This window comes from Epinephelus moara, chromosome 24 (assembly GCF_006386435.1).
Source record: "Epinephelus moara isolate mb chromosome 24, YSFRI_EMoa_1.0, whole genome shotgun sequence".
Taxonomy (NCBI): Eukaryota; Metazoa; Chordata; class Actinopteri; order Perciformes; family Serranidae; genus Epinephelus; species Epinephelus moara.
Window position 1 is genome coordinate 32,282,625 of NC_065529.1, and position 16,731 is coordinate 32,299,355.

The 16,731-nt window shown below is 40.1% G+C and overlaps 1 protein-coding gene across 1 annotated transcript in view; it reads right to left on the reverse strand.

The window, feature by feature from the left end:
• Positions 1–5,343: 5,343 nt before the first annotated feature.
• The window catches only part of slc6a11b (solute carrier family 6 member 11b), a 40,753-nt gene continuing 29,365 nt past the window's right edge, over positions 5,344–16,731 (reverse strand). The window contains exons 12-15 of the mRNA XM_050037931.1: positions 12,665–12,767; positions 11,930–12,030; positions 10,968–11,138; positions 5,344–9,079 (exon numbers count right to left, since the gene is read on the reverse strand). Coding sequence (XP_049893888.1) covers positions 8,936–9,079; positions 10,968–11,138; positions 11,930–12,030; positions 12,665–12,767 — 519 coding nt within the window. The 3' untranslated portion in view covers positions 5,344–8,935. The remainder of the gene's footprint in view (positions 9,080–10,967; positions 11,139–11,929; positions 12,031–12,664; positions 12,768–16,731) is intronic.

Sequence of the window (16,731 nt, forward strand, 5' to 3'; positions counted from 1 at the left end):
ATATCTAAAGTTCCCTCTTGGCAAAAGTTGGAAAACGTACTAAAACTGAGCTTCTATAAGGCAATGAATATTGCGGAGGGCGTGGCTCATCACATAAAGGTGTATAACATCTCAAGGGTTTCACCGATCACCACGCAACTTTGTAGGCATATGACCACATATAATCTGAGAGGACCCCTCCATTATTGACCCCATCAAACAAAATGGGGGCGCTAGAGAGCTAATTTCTTATCAAGGCCTAACCGCCATATTGATTTTTACTAAACTTGGTAGATATGTAGAACAGGACGCCTCAAGGTGACTGGAGAAATGTAAGTCTAATTGGCAACTGGGTGGCGCTATAACAACAGAAAAATGCTTAAAAATGGCTAAAATGTGACCGATCGCTGTGGCTCCCCCTGTGGCCCAATGTTTGGGGGTTTTTTTTCTAATTTTTGGTATAACTAAATCATGGTATGGTATGCTGTACATAATAATGGAAACTGTCAGTGTGTCATTCTGTCAGTCAGTCATTCTGTCTGTCCCACATTTTTCTACTTTCTGACGTGGTCAATCTATGTGAAACTGCACATAGGCATTGAGGATTGGCATAGGTAGAAGGTGACAAAGCTACCAATGGGTATGGGCTAGTATAAGACTATTCTTATCAATAGTTAGTGTTAGAGCACCCAAACAAAGCAAAATGTGGAGAGAATATTAGGCTTACATTCTTCAGATGTCCATTATAAAGACTCCAAATGAATGCCAATGTCCTACTATGTCTGCTGTGTAATTAGCTAGCTGTTAATACATTAGCCACAGCTCTATTAGCAACTGACTTGAACATAAGATGTATTAAAACATAATGCAAACAATACAACATATGATAAAAAAAAGACACATAAAATGCGTCTGTGCACAGTTTGCATGTTCTCCCCGTGTCAGTGTGGCTTTTCTCCAGGTACTCCAGCTTCCTCCCACAGTCCAAAGACATGCAGGTAATTGGTGACTTTAAATTCTCCGTAGGTGTGAATGTGAGAGTGAATGGTTGTCTGTCTCCCTGTAATAGTCTTAGGTGTACCTCGCCTGTCACTCAATGTCAGCTGGGATAGGCTCCCTGTTACCCTGGATAGGATAAGCAGTTACAGATGATGTATGGATATACTGAAACAAATCCCCTAGTTGCCAGAAATTGATCAATGTCATTTTAAAGATTAAAATCAAATGGTTAGATGTGTCTCTAATCTGATCTACTGTACAGCTGTACACATCTGTCTGTAGCTTCCAGGAAAACTTTGATTTAACACTGACTATGGATCCACTGCCAGTTTCTTTCCTAACAATCATCGGAAGATGTGGAATAAGACAACCCTGCCTGGAGAACTTTTATTCATAATGTATACAGTGTGTGCCTGTCTGCCAACAGCACTGTTTCATATCAAGGTTTTAGATAAAAGCTTATCTCCAGAAAGGAAAAAAAAGAAAGAGAAAATGAAAAAGTCGTTTTACAGCATTTGAGAGAGACAGATTTTCCCCCGCTGACAGCCATTTAACCTTCACATTACTCTCTGAATGAGTTTTTGCTTGGCTGAAGAGTCCAGAAACTTTTTCCCAGCTCATAAAGTGTTCTCAGAAGTTTTTTTGTGTGCAGTGGCAACGTGACACAACAACAAAAGAAGATTTACCCCACATCATCTACCGGATCAAGTCAAGATGTCACCTCCAAGTCAAAGAAAGTAAAGCTGATTTCTGAAGTGTGACAGTTGGATGTATGCGCCTGACTGCACGCACACACTGAAACACAATGCATGCTCAACACACACACTGAAACACACACCCAGAGGCCCGCAAACACACTGGTGAGGGATTTCATCAAACGTGGACTTCAGTCATGTGGAGGTCCCTCAAAGATATCATCCAATGAGATCAAAGAAAGAAAAATAAGACACTGTTGAGGACAATTTCCTTGTTTGTTTCTTTTATTAATAGAAATGGTCTGAGGGCTGCTGGGACGAGTCTCCTGTAGGCTGTGATCAGGATTTCAGAGGTCGCTCTAGTGGATCATAAAACCATAAAAGCAATACAGAGCAACAAACATATGGTGACAGTATAGATACAGGAACGCAGGAGAAAGAAAGAAAGGAGGTTATGAAATGCAACAAAGGTCTCCAGCTGCACCGAACCGAGACGCTGTCAAAAATATCACAATTCTGTCAGCACTTATACAGAGCGCTGCAAATCCACTGGATTATTTGAGGCGGCAGAAACGACATGTTCCTATCAGCACATTCGCTGCATGAATACATCTGTACACTTAACTGCTTTCAACAGGCCTTTCTCACAGCACACATTTTTGACTTGTCGCAGAGTCAAACGCAGGTGTTACTAATGATATTAACGAGTGTCCCAGTAAACCATGACGGTGTGACAGTGAGTCAGCACGCACAACACCAGCACCCTGAAAGCAAAGCAGCTAAATTCAATTCAGTTTCTCCTTAATTTTATTATTCACACCTGTGCTTTGGTCTGTGACTGTGGCTGATTAGACCTCTCGTCAGGTGGAGGTAGGGGTGGAGCTACACGCAGAGAATCATGTAATGTCACAAAACTCTTTGTGCTAATCACAACGAAAATTGTCCTGCGCTGACAGGTGTAACTAAACTAACATGAGAGGGAGGAGGATGTCAGCGACGCCCAGTTTGTACGTGCCCACACAGTCCTGAGGAAAGGTCTAACAAATATAATATCTTCTTCTACTGTTTCACCTTGAATTTACATGGGGTTTTTTTTACCTGATGTTTCAGTCATGTGATATTCAAGGTGATATTCCAGACACTGCTGGCCTCTCATAAATAAAAATATAGATTTTCTGTAAATGTATTCCTGTGGTGTAATTTTATTCTGGTTTTGCAGTGTGTTTCTGTATAGCTACATGTGTTATCACATGATCTGTTGGGCGACCACCATGGGTCTCCTCATCTAGGAGTAGTTTCTGGTGTGCTGACCTGCTTTCCTATTTTTTTATGTGTTTTTCTGTCCAGCACCCAGTATTTATCATTTCGGATGTGCGTGCTGTTTTTTGAGTCTTCTGAGAGGTCTAACCAGGCCAGCCCAGTCGCCAAAATAAAATGCTGGAACTGCACTTACTGGATAATAATAAATGGATGTTACATTAGTTCATTTATATCATGTCATGTGAACATTTCAAAGTGACGTAGTTAAGATTACATGTTTACAAGCTGAGTTTCTCATCAGTGGAAGGAGGCGATGGTTGATAGCATGAGATCAAGGCGAGATGGCAGCCAAGCAGCAGACCACTGTTTGGCACCAACGAACAGCAACACTGGGTAATTCTAACGAGACATCAGGATATTCTAAGCTGTGTTTGTGACGAACAATCCTGTTATGTTAAAGGGATAGTGCACCCAAAAATGAAAATTCAGCCATTATCTACTCACCCATATGCCGAGGGAGGCTCAGGTGAAGTTTTAGAGTCCTCACATCACTTCCGGGGATCCAAGGGGAGAGGGGGTAGCAGCACAACTCCACCTAATGCAGGCTGACGGTGCCCCAGATTAAAACGTCCAAAACACACATAATTGAAACCACAAAATATCTCCATACTGCTCGTCTGTAGTGATCCAAGTGTCCTGAAGCCCCGACATAAAAAGTTGTTTTGAAAAACGTCATTTCAACTCTACAATGAGGCTAAAAACAGAGTTTAAATGACATTTTTCCAAACAACTTTTTATGTCGGGGCTTCAGGACACTTGGATCACTACGAACGAGCAGTATGGAGATATTTTGTGGCTTCAATTATGTTTTTTTTTGGACGTTTGAATCTGGGGCGCCGTCAGCCTGCAGTAGGTGGAGTTGTGCTGCTACCCCCTCTCCCCTGGGATCTCCGGAAGTGATGTGAGGACTCTATTTAACTTTGGGGGGACCATTTCAGTCAACACCTTCTGCGACCCAGCCCTCCAGGGGGTTCTGAAATAAAAATTTTAGATGAAGGGTTCTCAAAGGTTTGATGACTGAGTGCCAATTCAGGAAGCCAGCATATGATTAAGGGCCACACAGGAAAAGTGCACACAATGACTTTTTTTTGATGACTGTTTTTACTTGCACTTGACAAAACTATAACAGTAGACAGTGATATACCCTAATATATCTGAAGGGAATTAAATGGAGAAACAGTAGTGTTTGATATTGATTGCTGTGACCACAGGAGTCAAGCCACGACACTCACATAGACCACCTGCAAACAATTACGTATTATACAATAAAAGTTAATAAAATGACTGGACAAAAATCGTAATTATAAATATTAGGGAACATAATCATCATCATCATCGTAAAGTCATCAACAGTGCAGGTCACCATATATGTGTGTCACCATTAAATCAGACCGAATATGCCAGCTTGAAAAGGTGTGTTTCAGACGGGATTTGAAAGTGGAAACAGAGTCAATATTGCAAATGACAAGAGGCTGAAGGCTCTAGAACCCGTGGTAGCCAAGCGGGCAGGTGGTGATGTGAGCAGGAGTGCAGAGGAGTGTCTAAGAGTACAGGAGGGTGTGTAGATATGAAGGAGTTCAGACAGGTAGGACGGGGCTTGATAATGAGGGGCCTTAAAGAACCAGTTGTAATAATGGTGGCAATTTTAAGGTTATTTATGATTATCATAATGGCTGTGTGTGGTTGCCTTTTGTAGCAGAGCAAAATTTTAATTCTTTCAATTTTAAATTAGTATATTGGGCGGGACATTTTTGGGCACCTTTAAACAATGGGGGGAAGGTGTCTCTCCCACAATATATAATCACTGCCAATCGTAAACCCAACCACACCCTATCCAGAAGGTAAAGAAATGTGAAGTTTCAACATATCAGCTACACCTGAAATATTCAAATTTAACATATTCATGATAACCCATTTATTCTGGCGATTGAGTTGACCCGGCAGGTTAAGTGAAAACAGCTGTGTAGGTGGACTGAAGGAATATGGGGGTTTTAATATGTTTGGACATTTCCTTTGCTGTTTTCATCTACACTATGGCCTGAAGACCTATTTTTTATTTCTTTTTTGCTCATCATTGATTTCTTTTTCTCATATTACCATTTATAACAAACTGAATATGTAAACTGATGTTTTGTTTTGTAATATGCACATAAAGTTGTTTTTTTCCTTTATTTGTCTGCTCATGTCCTGTTATTGTTTGTGGCTGTCAAACCAGTCGCTGTACTGGGCATGGTAAAATGCCATCTTATCTGATCATATTTTATTTCTAACGTCTCATCACAAAAAGAGGCATTTAAACTTTTTCAAAGAACTTAAGATACTGACATTTCTTTCTTAGAGTAGTTTTTTCCTTTAGAGGATAACTGTGACATTAAGTTTGATAAAAAAAGACCAGAGCCTGTACTCTGTTTTCCTTCATAATATTTATTCTTAAAAATGAGTAAGCAGACAGTTCATGTGTCCTGTGAATACCAAAATGTGTGTAGAACAGTACAGAACAGTAAAACATCTTCCATTATATTTCTATAACAAGATCTTTTGAGCGACATATCAAAAGTCAAAACAAAGGACGTATTCTTTTTAATAGAGCAATTCTTTTAAAACATCGTTCATGTCAAGAAATAGACCACAGATTTTTTTTAGAAAGAGATGTAAAAATATACATCGACACGATCAGTGTTAAACAGCAGGCTATACTTTTCCGATGCACACGACTATTAACTTGCACAAACATCAGTGAGGAGGTGATAATGTCATAATGCAACCACACCAGTGGGACCAATCACGTGTTTAAGAGGATGTCACAGCTTAGACAGGAGGGGCTTCAGTCGCTAAACACTTCCTCGGTTTCCCTCACTTCCTACTCGATCGCACACTTCCTCGGCTCATCGTTTCCTAATTTCTTCCCCTGCTTTCTTTGCCTCCTCCTGAAAAACTGTAGAGAGAAATTCGAGTTTCATCCCCTCAGACACTCTCCTCTGATTGCATTTTCATCAGGAAACAAAGGACAGAGGGAAGAAAGGACAAGAGGTGGGAAAGTCGGACAAAGCAAGGAAGGGAGGTAGGACAGCTCGGAGTGATAGGACGAGGCTGCGAGGGACTGAGATCGATCTGAACAATGAGACCAGCTCACTGAGTCTTACCACAATTAAACAGATGACAGGAGGAGACGGTGCTTTTACCCCTGCAGCGGCTCAGACAGCAAAATTAAAAGATGTCTATTTCTCAGTAAGGTCTAAGACAGGTCACAGAAACGCTAATCAACAGCAAGACTGTCGCTGTCTGTGACGAAATACAAAGCATCCAGCAGCATCACACTTTCATACAAGGCCCGTGTCATTGCACAAGCCCTCCACGTGATGAAGAGACGCCAAAGACAGAAGCAGAAAAACATTGAAAGAGGCGGACAAGCCGAGGTTGAGGATGAGAGGGAAGGACAGCGGGAGAAAGGAAAGAGGGGGACAAGAGGGAAAGACTAGAAAGAAGGGGGGGATAAGAAGACAGATGGGTTTTGAAATGCTCATCTGATGGGCGTTCATCTTCTCTTCTACAGGCGGAACAGGAAATAAAAATGCAGGGGTGGAAGCACATCTGTCTGTCACTCTGCGTTAGGCTCAGCATAATTGCTGTGAAATGACGAATACCCACGACTTATAGGAGGGCAGCTAGAGGAGGGAGAGGTGTGTTTCTAGACTCAGCCTGCAAGTCACTCACTATTTGAAGCCATGTCGAAAACAAGACGTGTAAAATTAAAGATTTCTAAAACTGAGGAGAATGGTTTTACAGGTTTGACTGTTTATTTGCCCTTCAATATTACTGTAAACCTTCAGACTGTTCTCATCCCTGGGTCATCAAGTACAGGTTTTATCACACCCATAGACTGTATATAAAGATGGACGACATGACAGCTCCCCAAAAGTGAAGCCAAAACATCTCAATCAGCCCCTGGTGGCTGGCTGCACTACAGGATGAGAGCTCCATTTCCACTCTGGCTCCAAATGATGTCACCAGCGCATGATGGCAGCGACCGCATGCAGGGATATTTGGCTTCATTTTTGTACACCGGGAGGAAGTGGAGATCCATTGTTTATCTTGATATACAATCTATAGTCACACCCCTCGTCATGCAATACTGACGCTTAAGGCACCCTTCAGCCTCATTACGACATGTATTGGGCTTTCAGCTAACTCCAGTTTAAACTTATTCATGGCAGTGTTCGACGCTGAGAGTAAATGATGTCTTATAAAATGCGAGAAAGTCCACGTTGGGCAGGAGGTGGATGAGTCAAACAAAAAGAGGCAACGTGTCCCATGTGACGTAATGTGACATTATTTATGTACCATTGTCGTGCACGGATGTCACTTACATGACAAACTTATGTCACGTTACGTTACTGTCACGAAACAAACTTATTTAAGCCCAAAGCAAGATCTGTTTTTTCAAACCTCACCACAACAGTTTCACATTAGCCTCATGTTTCAGCTATAGACTGTATAAAAAGGGTGACATGACAGCTCCCCAACAGTGAAGCCAAAACATCTAGATCGCCCCTGGTGGCTGGCTGCAGTATAGGTCATAAATCCCACCCCTTCCATGTTAGCAGATTGGACATAGGCCAAACCAAAAACTCAAAGTGCACGTCAAATACATTTTTCCCAAGGATGCTTTCTGTTATTTTAGGTAATTCTTATGACACTGATGTATGTTCAAGTGTTTGTTTTTCTGATACGTTTGGTTATAACTAGTAATTTTCAAATTTTCAAAAAAAGGTTGGGGGATTGAGGTCATGATTGACAGCTGTGTGTGCCAATCGGTATGCTCGCTATCAATGCTGCTGCTCGCAAATGGGTGGGAACTCGATACCAGCAGATTTGACCACTGCGGAGAGTCTGGCCTCAAATTATGTCACCAGTGCATGACGGCAGCGGCCATATCCAGGATGTTTTGGCTTCTTTTTTGTACAGTGGAGGGAAGTGGAGATGCACTGTCCATCTTTACATACAGTCTATGGTTTCAGCTGTGCATCACACAGAGACGGTGCCCTGTGCATGGCTATGAGACGCTGAGGGGCGTGACAAAGTGTCAGTATTTGATGACCTAGGAATGAGAGCAGTGCCGTGGAAATCAGCAAAGCCCTATAATATATACTAACGTGATGATCAAAAGCCTAATAACATCATTCAATTACATCTAGTGAGCAGAGTTTTTTCTTATGTTGCTTAGCAACAACGTTGAATTCAAGTAAGTACAAATCACTACCTCACAGTCACAGCTGGTTAAGATAACATCCAAGAATTTGATGGTACATCTAGATATATATACAACTCAAAGTTTTACTTGCAGGGGTGTTCAGGGTTTGCCCTCCTATAGCGTCAGCACTAACAAATACTGCAGTATCCTCTTAAGACACAAAACTATGTAGAATGGTCCCCACGCTGCTACATCTTAGATAGTCACATTTGGGTACCTAGTACCTAATAAAGAGGCACAGCACTTTGCCAATAAATGTACAGTGTAAGTCTTTTACAACACAGCACACTGGTATTGTTCTACAGGCCCAAACACTAGTGTGACCAGTACTGACAAGGTACCAGGACAAGTTTTAACCATATATGTCATCAGACAGATTTCTTTAAAAAATTAACTGTTAGAAAAGAAAAAAACAGCATCTTTAGTCACGGTGTTAACTGAAAAAAGAAAATGTGTTATCAAAGTTTGTGCAAAACAGAAGCAGACTACGAATCATGTGATAGCGTTTCCTTTTTTTTCTCCTTTTTTTTATACAAAACAAAAATAACACTCCCGAGTCATTTGTTTCATTTCCTGTTTTGTGTGGTGGTGGATGATATTGTTGTTGTTGTTTGCTGTGGTTTTCATTCGTTGCACTTATTGTGAAGACGGCAGGCAGCTCGGTCTGGCGGTCTGGCGGTCAGGCGGTCGGTTAGAAATGCGTCTCCTTCTCTGAGATGGTGGATATTTTCCCATCAACCTTGAGTTTTGCGTCGTTGGCAGCGTAAGGACTGAGGGCGGAGAGCTTCCCTCTCATTTTCAGGTCTGGACTGGGAGTTGTCAACTTCTTCATCCTCTGCAGAGAGCATCGAAAGAGAGACACAAGGGGTTACCTCTCATTCTCCCACCACAGTGCTATTTCTAAAAGCAGCATTACACAGATACAGATTGTGCATAAAGTCATACTGTTAGAATAAACTAAAAAAGCGTCGATAAATACATGTATAAAATCAAAATGGCAGACATTAGACTGACTCTATTCTTTCTTTTAGTTTTAGTCTTTGTTTTGAGGTCTAGAGGTGCTTCAGGGACAACCAAGTGAGAAGAAGAAGAGCACTGACACTCACTGTATGAACAGTATGTATCATATCAATTAATAAAGTATGTCTTTCAGACATTTAACGGATCTCATACTAATTAGCCACTTAACTTACTAACTAACTGAACAGGCACTGTGATATTAATATACTACATATAAAACGCTATAAAGCTGTTTCTTGTTTGTTTCTTTTTCAGATTTCTACCTCAGTGTAGTATTTGTATGCTGTGTGGATTTCATATTAGACATGACCAACACATCACTGATATCATTCCTCTGCTGTTCATCACGCCTCAGGTCTGCCAGAAAGCCAGAGGCCACAACTGATCATCTCATGTCAGAAACCTGCAAGTTGTTTATTTGATCTTCCCTCGGGCAACAATGGGAGATCATCCGACTGTGTCACAATCCCTCTGAGAGAGTCAGATGGGGGAGATACAGCAGCAGGATTACTTTCAGTCATTTCCTTCATTGCTAGTGATACAGGTTGAATAACAGACACTAATGCAGCTCTGCTTTTATGTTCTTCACGACTGTAAATCAAAGTCTTATCAACGTTAGTTCTATTAATTTCATTACATGTTGTCACACTGTTCATTGTAGTTTTGGACAGGAACGATCTGTTACAGGAGACGATGGCTTTGCATTAACTTTGTGATGTTTTGCTTGGCAGGCACAGCCATTGATGATGTCAGTCATGGGTCAATTTTGCCACTCAGTTAGATTTGGGGAAAAATGTCTGCTTGATTAGTTGAAAACACAAAGGAAGGTTCACTCTGTCATTAAACTGTTACTGCTGCTGCTCATCCTGTGCAAACATGACTACTGTAAAGGTTAAAAACAGGCCATATGAGAGAATGAACGAGTGCGAAGGCTGACATAAATAGTAAATGCAAACTAAGATACAACATTTGCCTTCTGGTTTTTATGTGGGAAACAAACATTTATTTTCAAGACTGAAAGTTACAGTGTTTAGTTGGAGGATCATCCAGAACATTGCTTCATTAATTCAACGGGACAGCTTAGCCAAAAATAAGAAATACATATTTTTCCTCTTACCATGAACTGCAATTTATCAGTCTGCCTTCTGTTGAACATAACAGAACTAGATGGCACTCGGCTTGTGGTGCTCAAAGCAAACTACATCCGTTAAGTGAATCACCATACAGAAGGAAGCGTGCATCCACTCATAGACGAGACTAGTGAGAGCGGGATGTGAACAATATAATGACGTCCTCCTCAGCTGAACTGTAACGTTAGCTACAGTGAACTACGTGAAACCTCTCACAACAAGGTCTGTGGATTATCTTAAGTGACCGGGTCATGATTTCTGGAAAGAGACGTTGCTTTTGAGTTTTCCAAATATATTTTTTGGCACTTTGAGCACCACAAGGTGAATACCGTCTGGTTACATTATATTCCAGAGAAGGCAGACGTCTCTATGGCCGATATCTCCAACACTCCAAACATATGTACTTTTGATTTTGAGGTGAACTGTCCCTTTAGAGTAAATACTGATACATAAATGTATTACAGTTTAATTGTCAGTGACAATATAGATAAAGCTACACTCAGTAAGACATGAGCATTACTATTCTTTACAAAAAGAAAACCTTGTACAATGTGTCCATGTGTGCATTTGTACCTCAGTGAAGGTGCCAGGAGTCTTCCAGATCATCCAAATAATCCCCAGAGGGATGCAGACCATCGAGGACATGGCCATGAACCAGCCGATACCATAGCCCCAGTCAGGATAGGTGTAAATGTTGTTGTACTTCAGCGGTTTGTATTTAATCAGGAAGAACAGGAAAATTCCCTGCAGGAGAAATTACATCATAATTGTAAATTCTGTTATTTACATTGTGAGAACGAAATGCCTTCTTTGATTAATAAAGGTCACATTTCAATTTCTGGCTTGATAAACATAAGGCTACACACGATAGAGTCTTTTTTTTTTTTTTTTTTTTTTTTATATACTTTTATTAATCCCCAAGGGGAAATTCAATTTTTTCACTCTGTTTGTCAATTACACACAGGTCCAAACNCTTCATGTGAAAACAGCCCGTGTTTGCATTAAGGTACAGTACATTTAAAACATAAATCCCCAAACATGTGTAACTGGATATAAGGCAACAGCTACAGGACAGTGCAGCTCAATCAGTGCGGTTACATGGACATGGATAACACATTTATGAGGCTTATCCTGGTTATGAATATATTTGGGCACAGAGAAACTGGGTTATTCATATTACCCGTATACATCCAGGTTTCTTTCAGAGTACTCCAGCCAGTATAATCAGTTTTCTCATAAACTAAATATGGTGTTTAGACGCTCAAACACATAAACAGGATACTCCAAAAACCAGATCATAAAAGGGTTATTCATGTCCACATAAACACCCTAATTATTAAAACAAAGTGAAAAATTATCTTGCAAGATGAACCAAAAATGATTCCATAACTAAGCACTGCTCTTTATCCGAAACCTAGAATCAATATGACAGACAAAAAAGACTATTATCTGAATGTGTCTGTCCATCACTACTGAGCTCGTCTACATGATATGTTCATGCTGCTGTTCTTGATTTTGTCTGCAGTCAAACTCACAGCACAGATGCCCGGGGTCAGGATCATCCAGCACCACTTGATGAAGAAGACAGGTTTGTAGCCAATCATGTCCTCAATATTTAGGTAGAATCTGTCACTACCTGAAATGCAAATAAGTGTCAGTCAGAATTTCGGCAAGTAACATCAAAATAATGACGTGATTGATGTCTTTTGACAGAATATAAACAGAGCTGCTGAATGGAAGGGGATATAAAGTTGTCTGAAACTTTCTTTGAGGGGAGACAGATATTTCGTATTGCTGCATGAAAAATATTCTTAATAAATAAATGCAGTCATTAATCAATGTAAATGTAATGATATTTAAACTAAAATGAGAGCCACAGTTTCTTTAAAGCATGAATGTCAATTACAGGAGAGTAAATTAAATAGAAAAAGCACTGTTTGCTGTATAAAAACACAAAATGGCAGCCTTTCACGATCCTATTTTACCATTATATCCTTTTCAATATCTCAGTCATAAGATGTGTGTGTCTTGCATAACACCAAGTGAGTCATGCGTGTGTTTGAGCCCATTCTCCAGCAGAGGGCAGAGAAGAAATATTAATGCAGCAAAGAGGATAAAAGTGTGACACAACAGCCTGTTTTTCTGGGCTGAAATGTGTGACAGTTGTTCAGTTCACAAAAGAGAGACTACTGATATCTGAGGTGACAAGGCTGAGGGGAAAAAAGCAAACATTTCTCTGAGATCTCTTTAAGTTCAGACCGTTATCTTACCATACACCCAGCCGATACATATGGACTCAAATATGGCCACAAACAGTAAACACATCCCGCTGGCAGCGTAGGAGTCAAACAGCTGGAAGACGTACATCCCTCCCTGATAGGACGAGACAGGTGTCAGTTTTCTGTCACAGACACTGCATGAGCATCAGGCCTGCTTAGATCACATCAAATATTAAATTAATCAGCTGTGATGGATTTGGTTGTCAGGGATCAATGTCATAGTGACAAACAACCCAATGTACACTGTAAACAGAGTAAATAGCAACTCAGCACTGATGTTTCTTATACCTTACTGAAAATGACGATTAGTCACAAAATGGCCATGATTCATTGACTCAAAAGGTTCCTGCTACTAAGTTGTTATTACCAAATGTGGCGTGAATAAAATATAAAGTGATCAAAGTTATCTCTTTAGAGGGTTGTTTAAACCCCAACAACACACTCTGATCTTTAGTGGTCCATTATGGCTCTGATAAACATTATAAAATGATGTACTGTGGCAGAGCAATTTCAGGCAACAGCATTTTGGGTTTTTTTGTTCATTATAGGCCACTGTATTATATGTGATGTTGATGCCTGTCACTATGACCCACTCCTGGATGTTAAAGGTACACTATGCATGACTATCACTTACTGTTTGTAAACACGCTCACCAGCAAGTGAAAGTGACAGTCAACCCCAGATTCACGAGTGCCTTTTTTTCTGCACAGTGTTTTCTGAATGCCTGCTGCTTACAAGAAAGCAAAAAAGTGTATTTCCCAAAATGTCAAACTGTTCCTTTAAAAGTTAACCATGTTACAGTATCAATGGTGGTGCTCACATCTTACCATCCACTCCACCTACTCTACCTACACTCAAGACAACTCATCTGTTCTCTTGGCTTCCACTAAAAGGGTCATCATAAATAAAATCTCATATGAATGTGAGAGTAGGGTTACATCACAGCTCTAAACAGTTCAGAGCATAACCAAAATGTCTCAGTGACTGTCTTTATATTTCAGCCAGGTATTGAACTACACTCTCAGAGGACCTTTTGAACTGTGATTTAATCCCAGTCTAGGCCTCTGGTGACATTTTATTCATGACGGCTCTTTGGAGGCAGAGAGGAATAAAGTGTCTAGAGTACAGGCAGCGCTGAAAGACGAGTAAAAGCAGAGGGAGAAATTGACAATTTTAGTGGTGACAATAAACCAAAGGTCATGTCATTGGACAATGCAGCAATCTAACCAAGAAAAAGTGCTGTACTTTAATATTTCATCAAATATTTTTCCCCTGTTTCATGGCCATTATGGGCCACTAGAGAACAGCAAGCAGGTTTACAGTGTGGATGGATGGAGAGCAGTGTGTGTGGACACATGAAAAGCTTTTAGTGGATGAAGGACCTTCTTGATAGTGTGAGGAACCAGATTCTCTTCTTCCATTATTATGACATAAAGATGAAAGGTCTTAAAAGCACAGCAGAGATGGTGACAGGAATGCAGCTCGACATGGGTAACTTGACCACAGACCCTCAGTGTCCAATCGAATAGATCTCTGGGTCATTTTGTAAACGCTGCATGACAGAGGACAGTGGATCATATGATACATTCTGGATCACATGATTCAATTGTATCAATCAAACTGGTCTGCATTTTTTCTATCAAATGGATCTATGACCATTCATCTAGAATGTACCTGTTGGGTTTCATCTAAGACTTGTAAATTTTTGATGGTGGTGGTGGTGATGATGATGTTGATGACGATGATGATGATGATGATGATGATGATGATGATGAGGAGGAGGATAGCATGTCTACACAGAAATAAAAACAGGAAAAAGGGTTGAGTATAGGTTGATAGTACATTCTACGGAGCTGTATTTGACATTCAGAGCATTAATATAGCAGCAAACAACTATTTGATATGTAATGATATTTATGTTTTTTATGTTAAATCAGGGTATATGCAGGAATCCTGAGGTTAATTTCAATACCTTTTTAAGACTTTTTTAAGACCTTCCAAAAAAACCTTAAGACCTCATCGCCACTTCAAGCTGTCGTTAGCAGCAACACATCTTTAACTTACTAAACAGTTGTAGTTTGCAATTAAATCTATGGAGCACAAACATACAACAGAACTCAGATAAGATGAGAAGGAATAAAGCTTGAAAGAATAAATTAAACCAAAGGCAGGTTTATTAAAATACACCTTAGGTCATAACAAGTAACACAGCTCTACAGCTCAACATCAGCTATTCAAGGCCAACCTGCTGAAAACAACAACCTTATGGCTAGCCCCCTGCATGTGGGATTTAGGGCTGACCCAAAAAATTTGAAGCTTTATTCGATGGCACGGGATTCGATTGTGGGGGAAAACAATTAGCATATTCTGCCTTTTTTTTCTCCCGTTTTTTTGGGGGACCTTGAACGCAACACTAATCATGCCGTCCGTTTACGGTTGTTTTTTTTCCCTTTAGCCATATGTAAACTCAAAGAACGAGAAGCAATGTCTGTTAGGCATATAAGATTGCATGTTCCAGTTCCAGTTTGTGTTCTTAATTGATTGATTGTTTTTGGTTGGTTGACAAATAAAGGCCGGCCCCATTAGGCCGAGTAAAGAAGTCATCTGGTCTGATTGTTGCATGAATTGCCAAAAAAGTTTCACAGTAAATCAAAGAACAGGGATATTATTATTGCCATGGGTTATTTGAAATGGGCAAAGGTATTCTTTACTGGTGAGTTAAGGGAGAATAGCTATCATATAATTAAAAAAGAAAACATCTCCGACAAGGAAATAGAAAGCCCGACGTGCAATCAATGGAGACCTATTATCCTGCTTGAACACAGACGACTAAATTCTTTCAACAAAGTGACTCAAAATAATGATAACTTAGATTTTATTGATGTAAAATAATATTCTGATGGTGACATTTGCCACCGGTCCGCTGCGCTCTGAATCTGGTGTCAGTGACACATGCTGCTCTGAGTCGCGCATCTGTCTGCTTGCGCTGCAGTGCGCGCCGAGGGTTTTAATTTGTAGTGTTAAAAATCAAAAGTTAAACACTACTTATCACCAACCAGAAGTGTTTTTTCGTTTGTGAATATTTTTATCTTAATTCTAGGGTTGCAAGAAACTACCTTTTCGCCATAATTTTTAAGTTATTAACTTTTTTGGACTTTTTTTTCCCGCTCAGCCCCCCCCCTTCATAAAATCACGATTAAGACTTTTTAATACTTTTTAAGGGCCTTAATTTTCCGACATTTGATTTATCAACTTTTAATACTTTTTAAGACCCCGCGGACACCCTTTAATTTAAAAGGGACAGTGTACATTTTAAAACATAGATGTCAACATTTGATGCACCGTATCAGATAATAGCCTTAAGATAATTTGAATCTGCATTCCCTGTATATAGTGAAGTAACGGTGTCCTGAGCAGAGAATGAAGTTGCACTCCCTTGGTGTGTGTTGTAGCTTCTCTGTTTATTGTGGTAGACAGTCCTGCAAAGCATGCGTGTTAGTGCACGTGAACCACTGTGTGCATCTCCCACTGGCCACCTAATCGCCATCTCTCTGCACTGTGCTCATACAGACGTTACTGCTGATAACATCATCCCATACCAGGGTGTCATGGCAAAAGTGTAACGCCCATCCTCCGATTCCTCCCAAGGTTTACAGTTACCTTTGTCAGCACTGTTGCAGTTGTTAGCACTGTTTACACTGTTAGCACCATTAGTTGCTAGCTGTCTGCTCAGACATGTTGTGAACTGTGTGTAGACAACTTCTGATATGTCATATACAGCTTCTTTAACATAATACTAGATTTTCACAATTTATGTCTTGTATGTAAAAATCTCTGTCAGGTAGCTAAAGTCATCATATACTTAACTCTGCCTCCATCTTGAACTTGTTTGTCTCATTGTTTAAATACTTAATGTACTCTAGGACTGTAGCAGTACTATGCTTTAGCAATACATGGCCTTTTATATGGCAGTAAAGTTTAAAAAAAAAAAGTAATTCATTTTGTCATTTGGTGCTGTTTGATGAACTTTATATTTACTTTTGCTGTCTTTCCCTCAT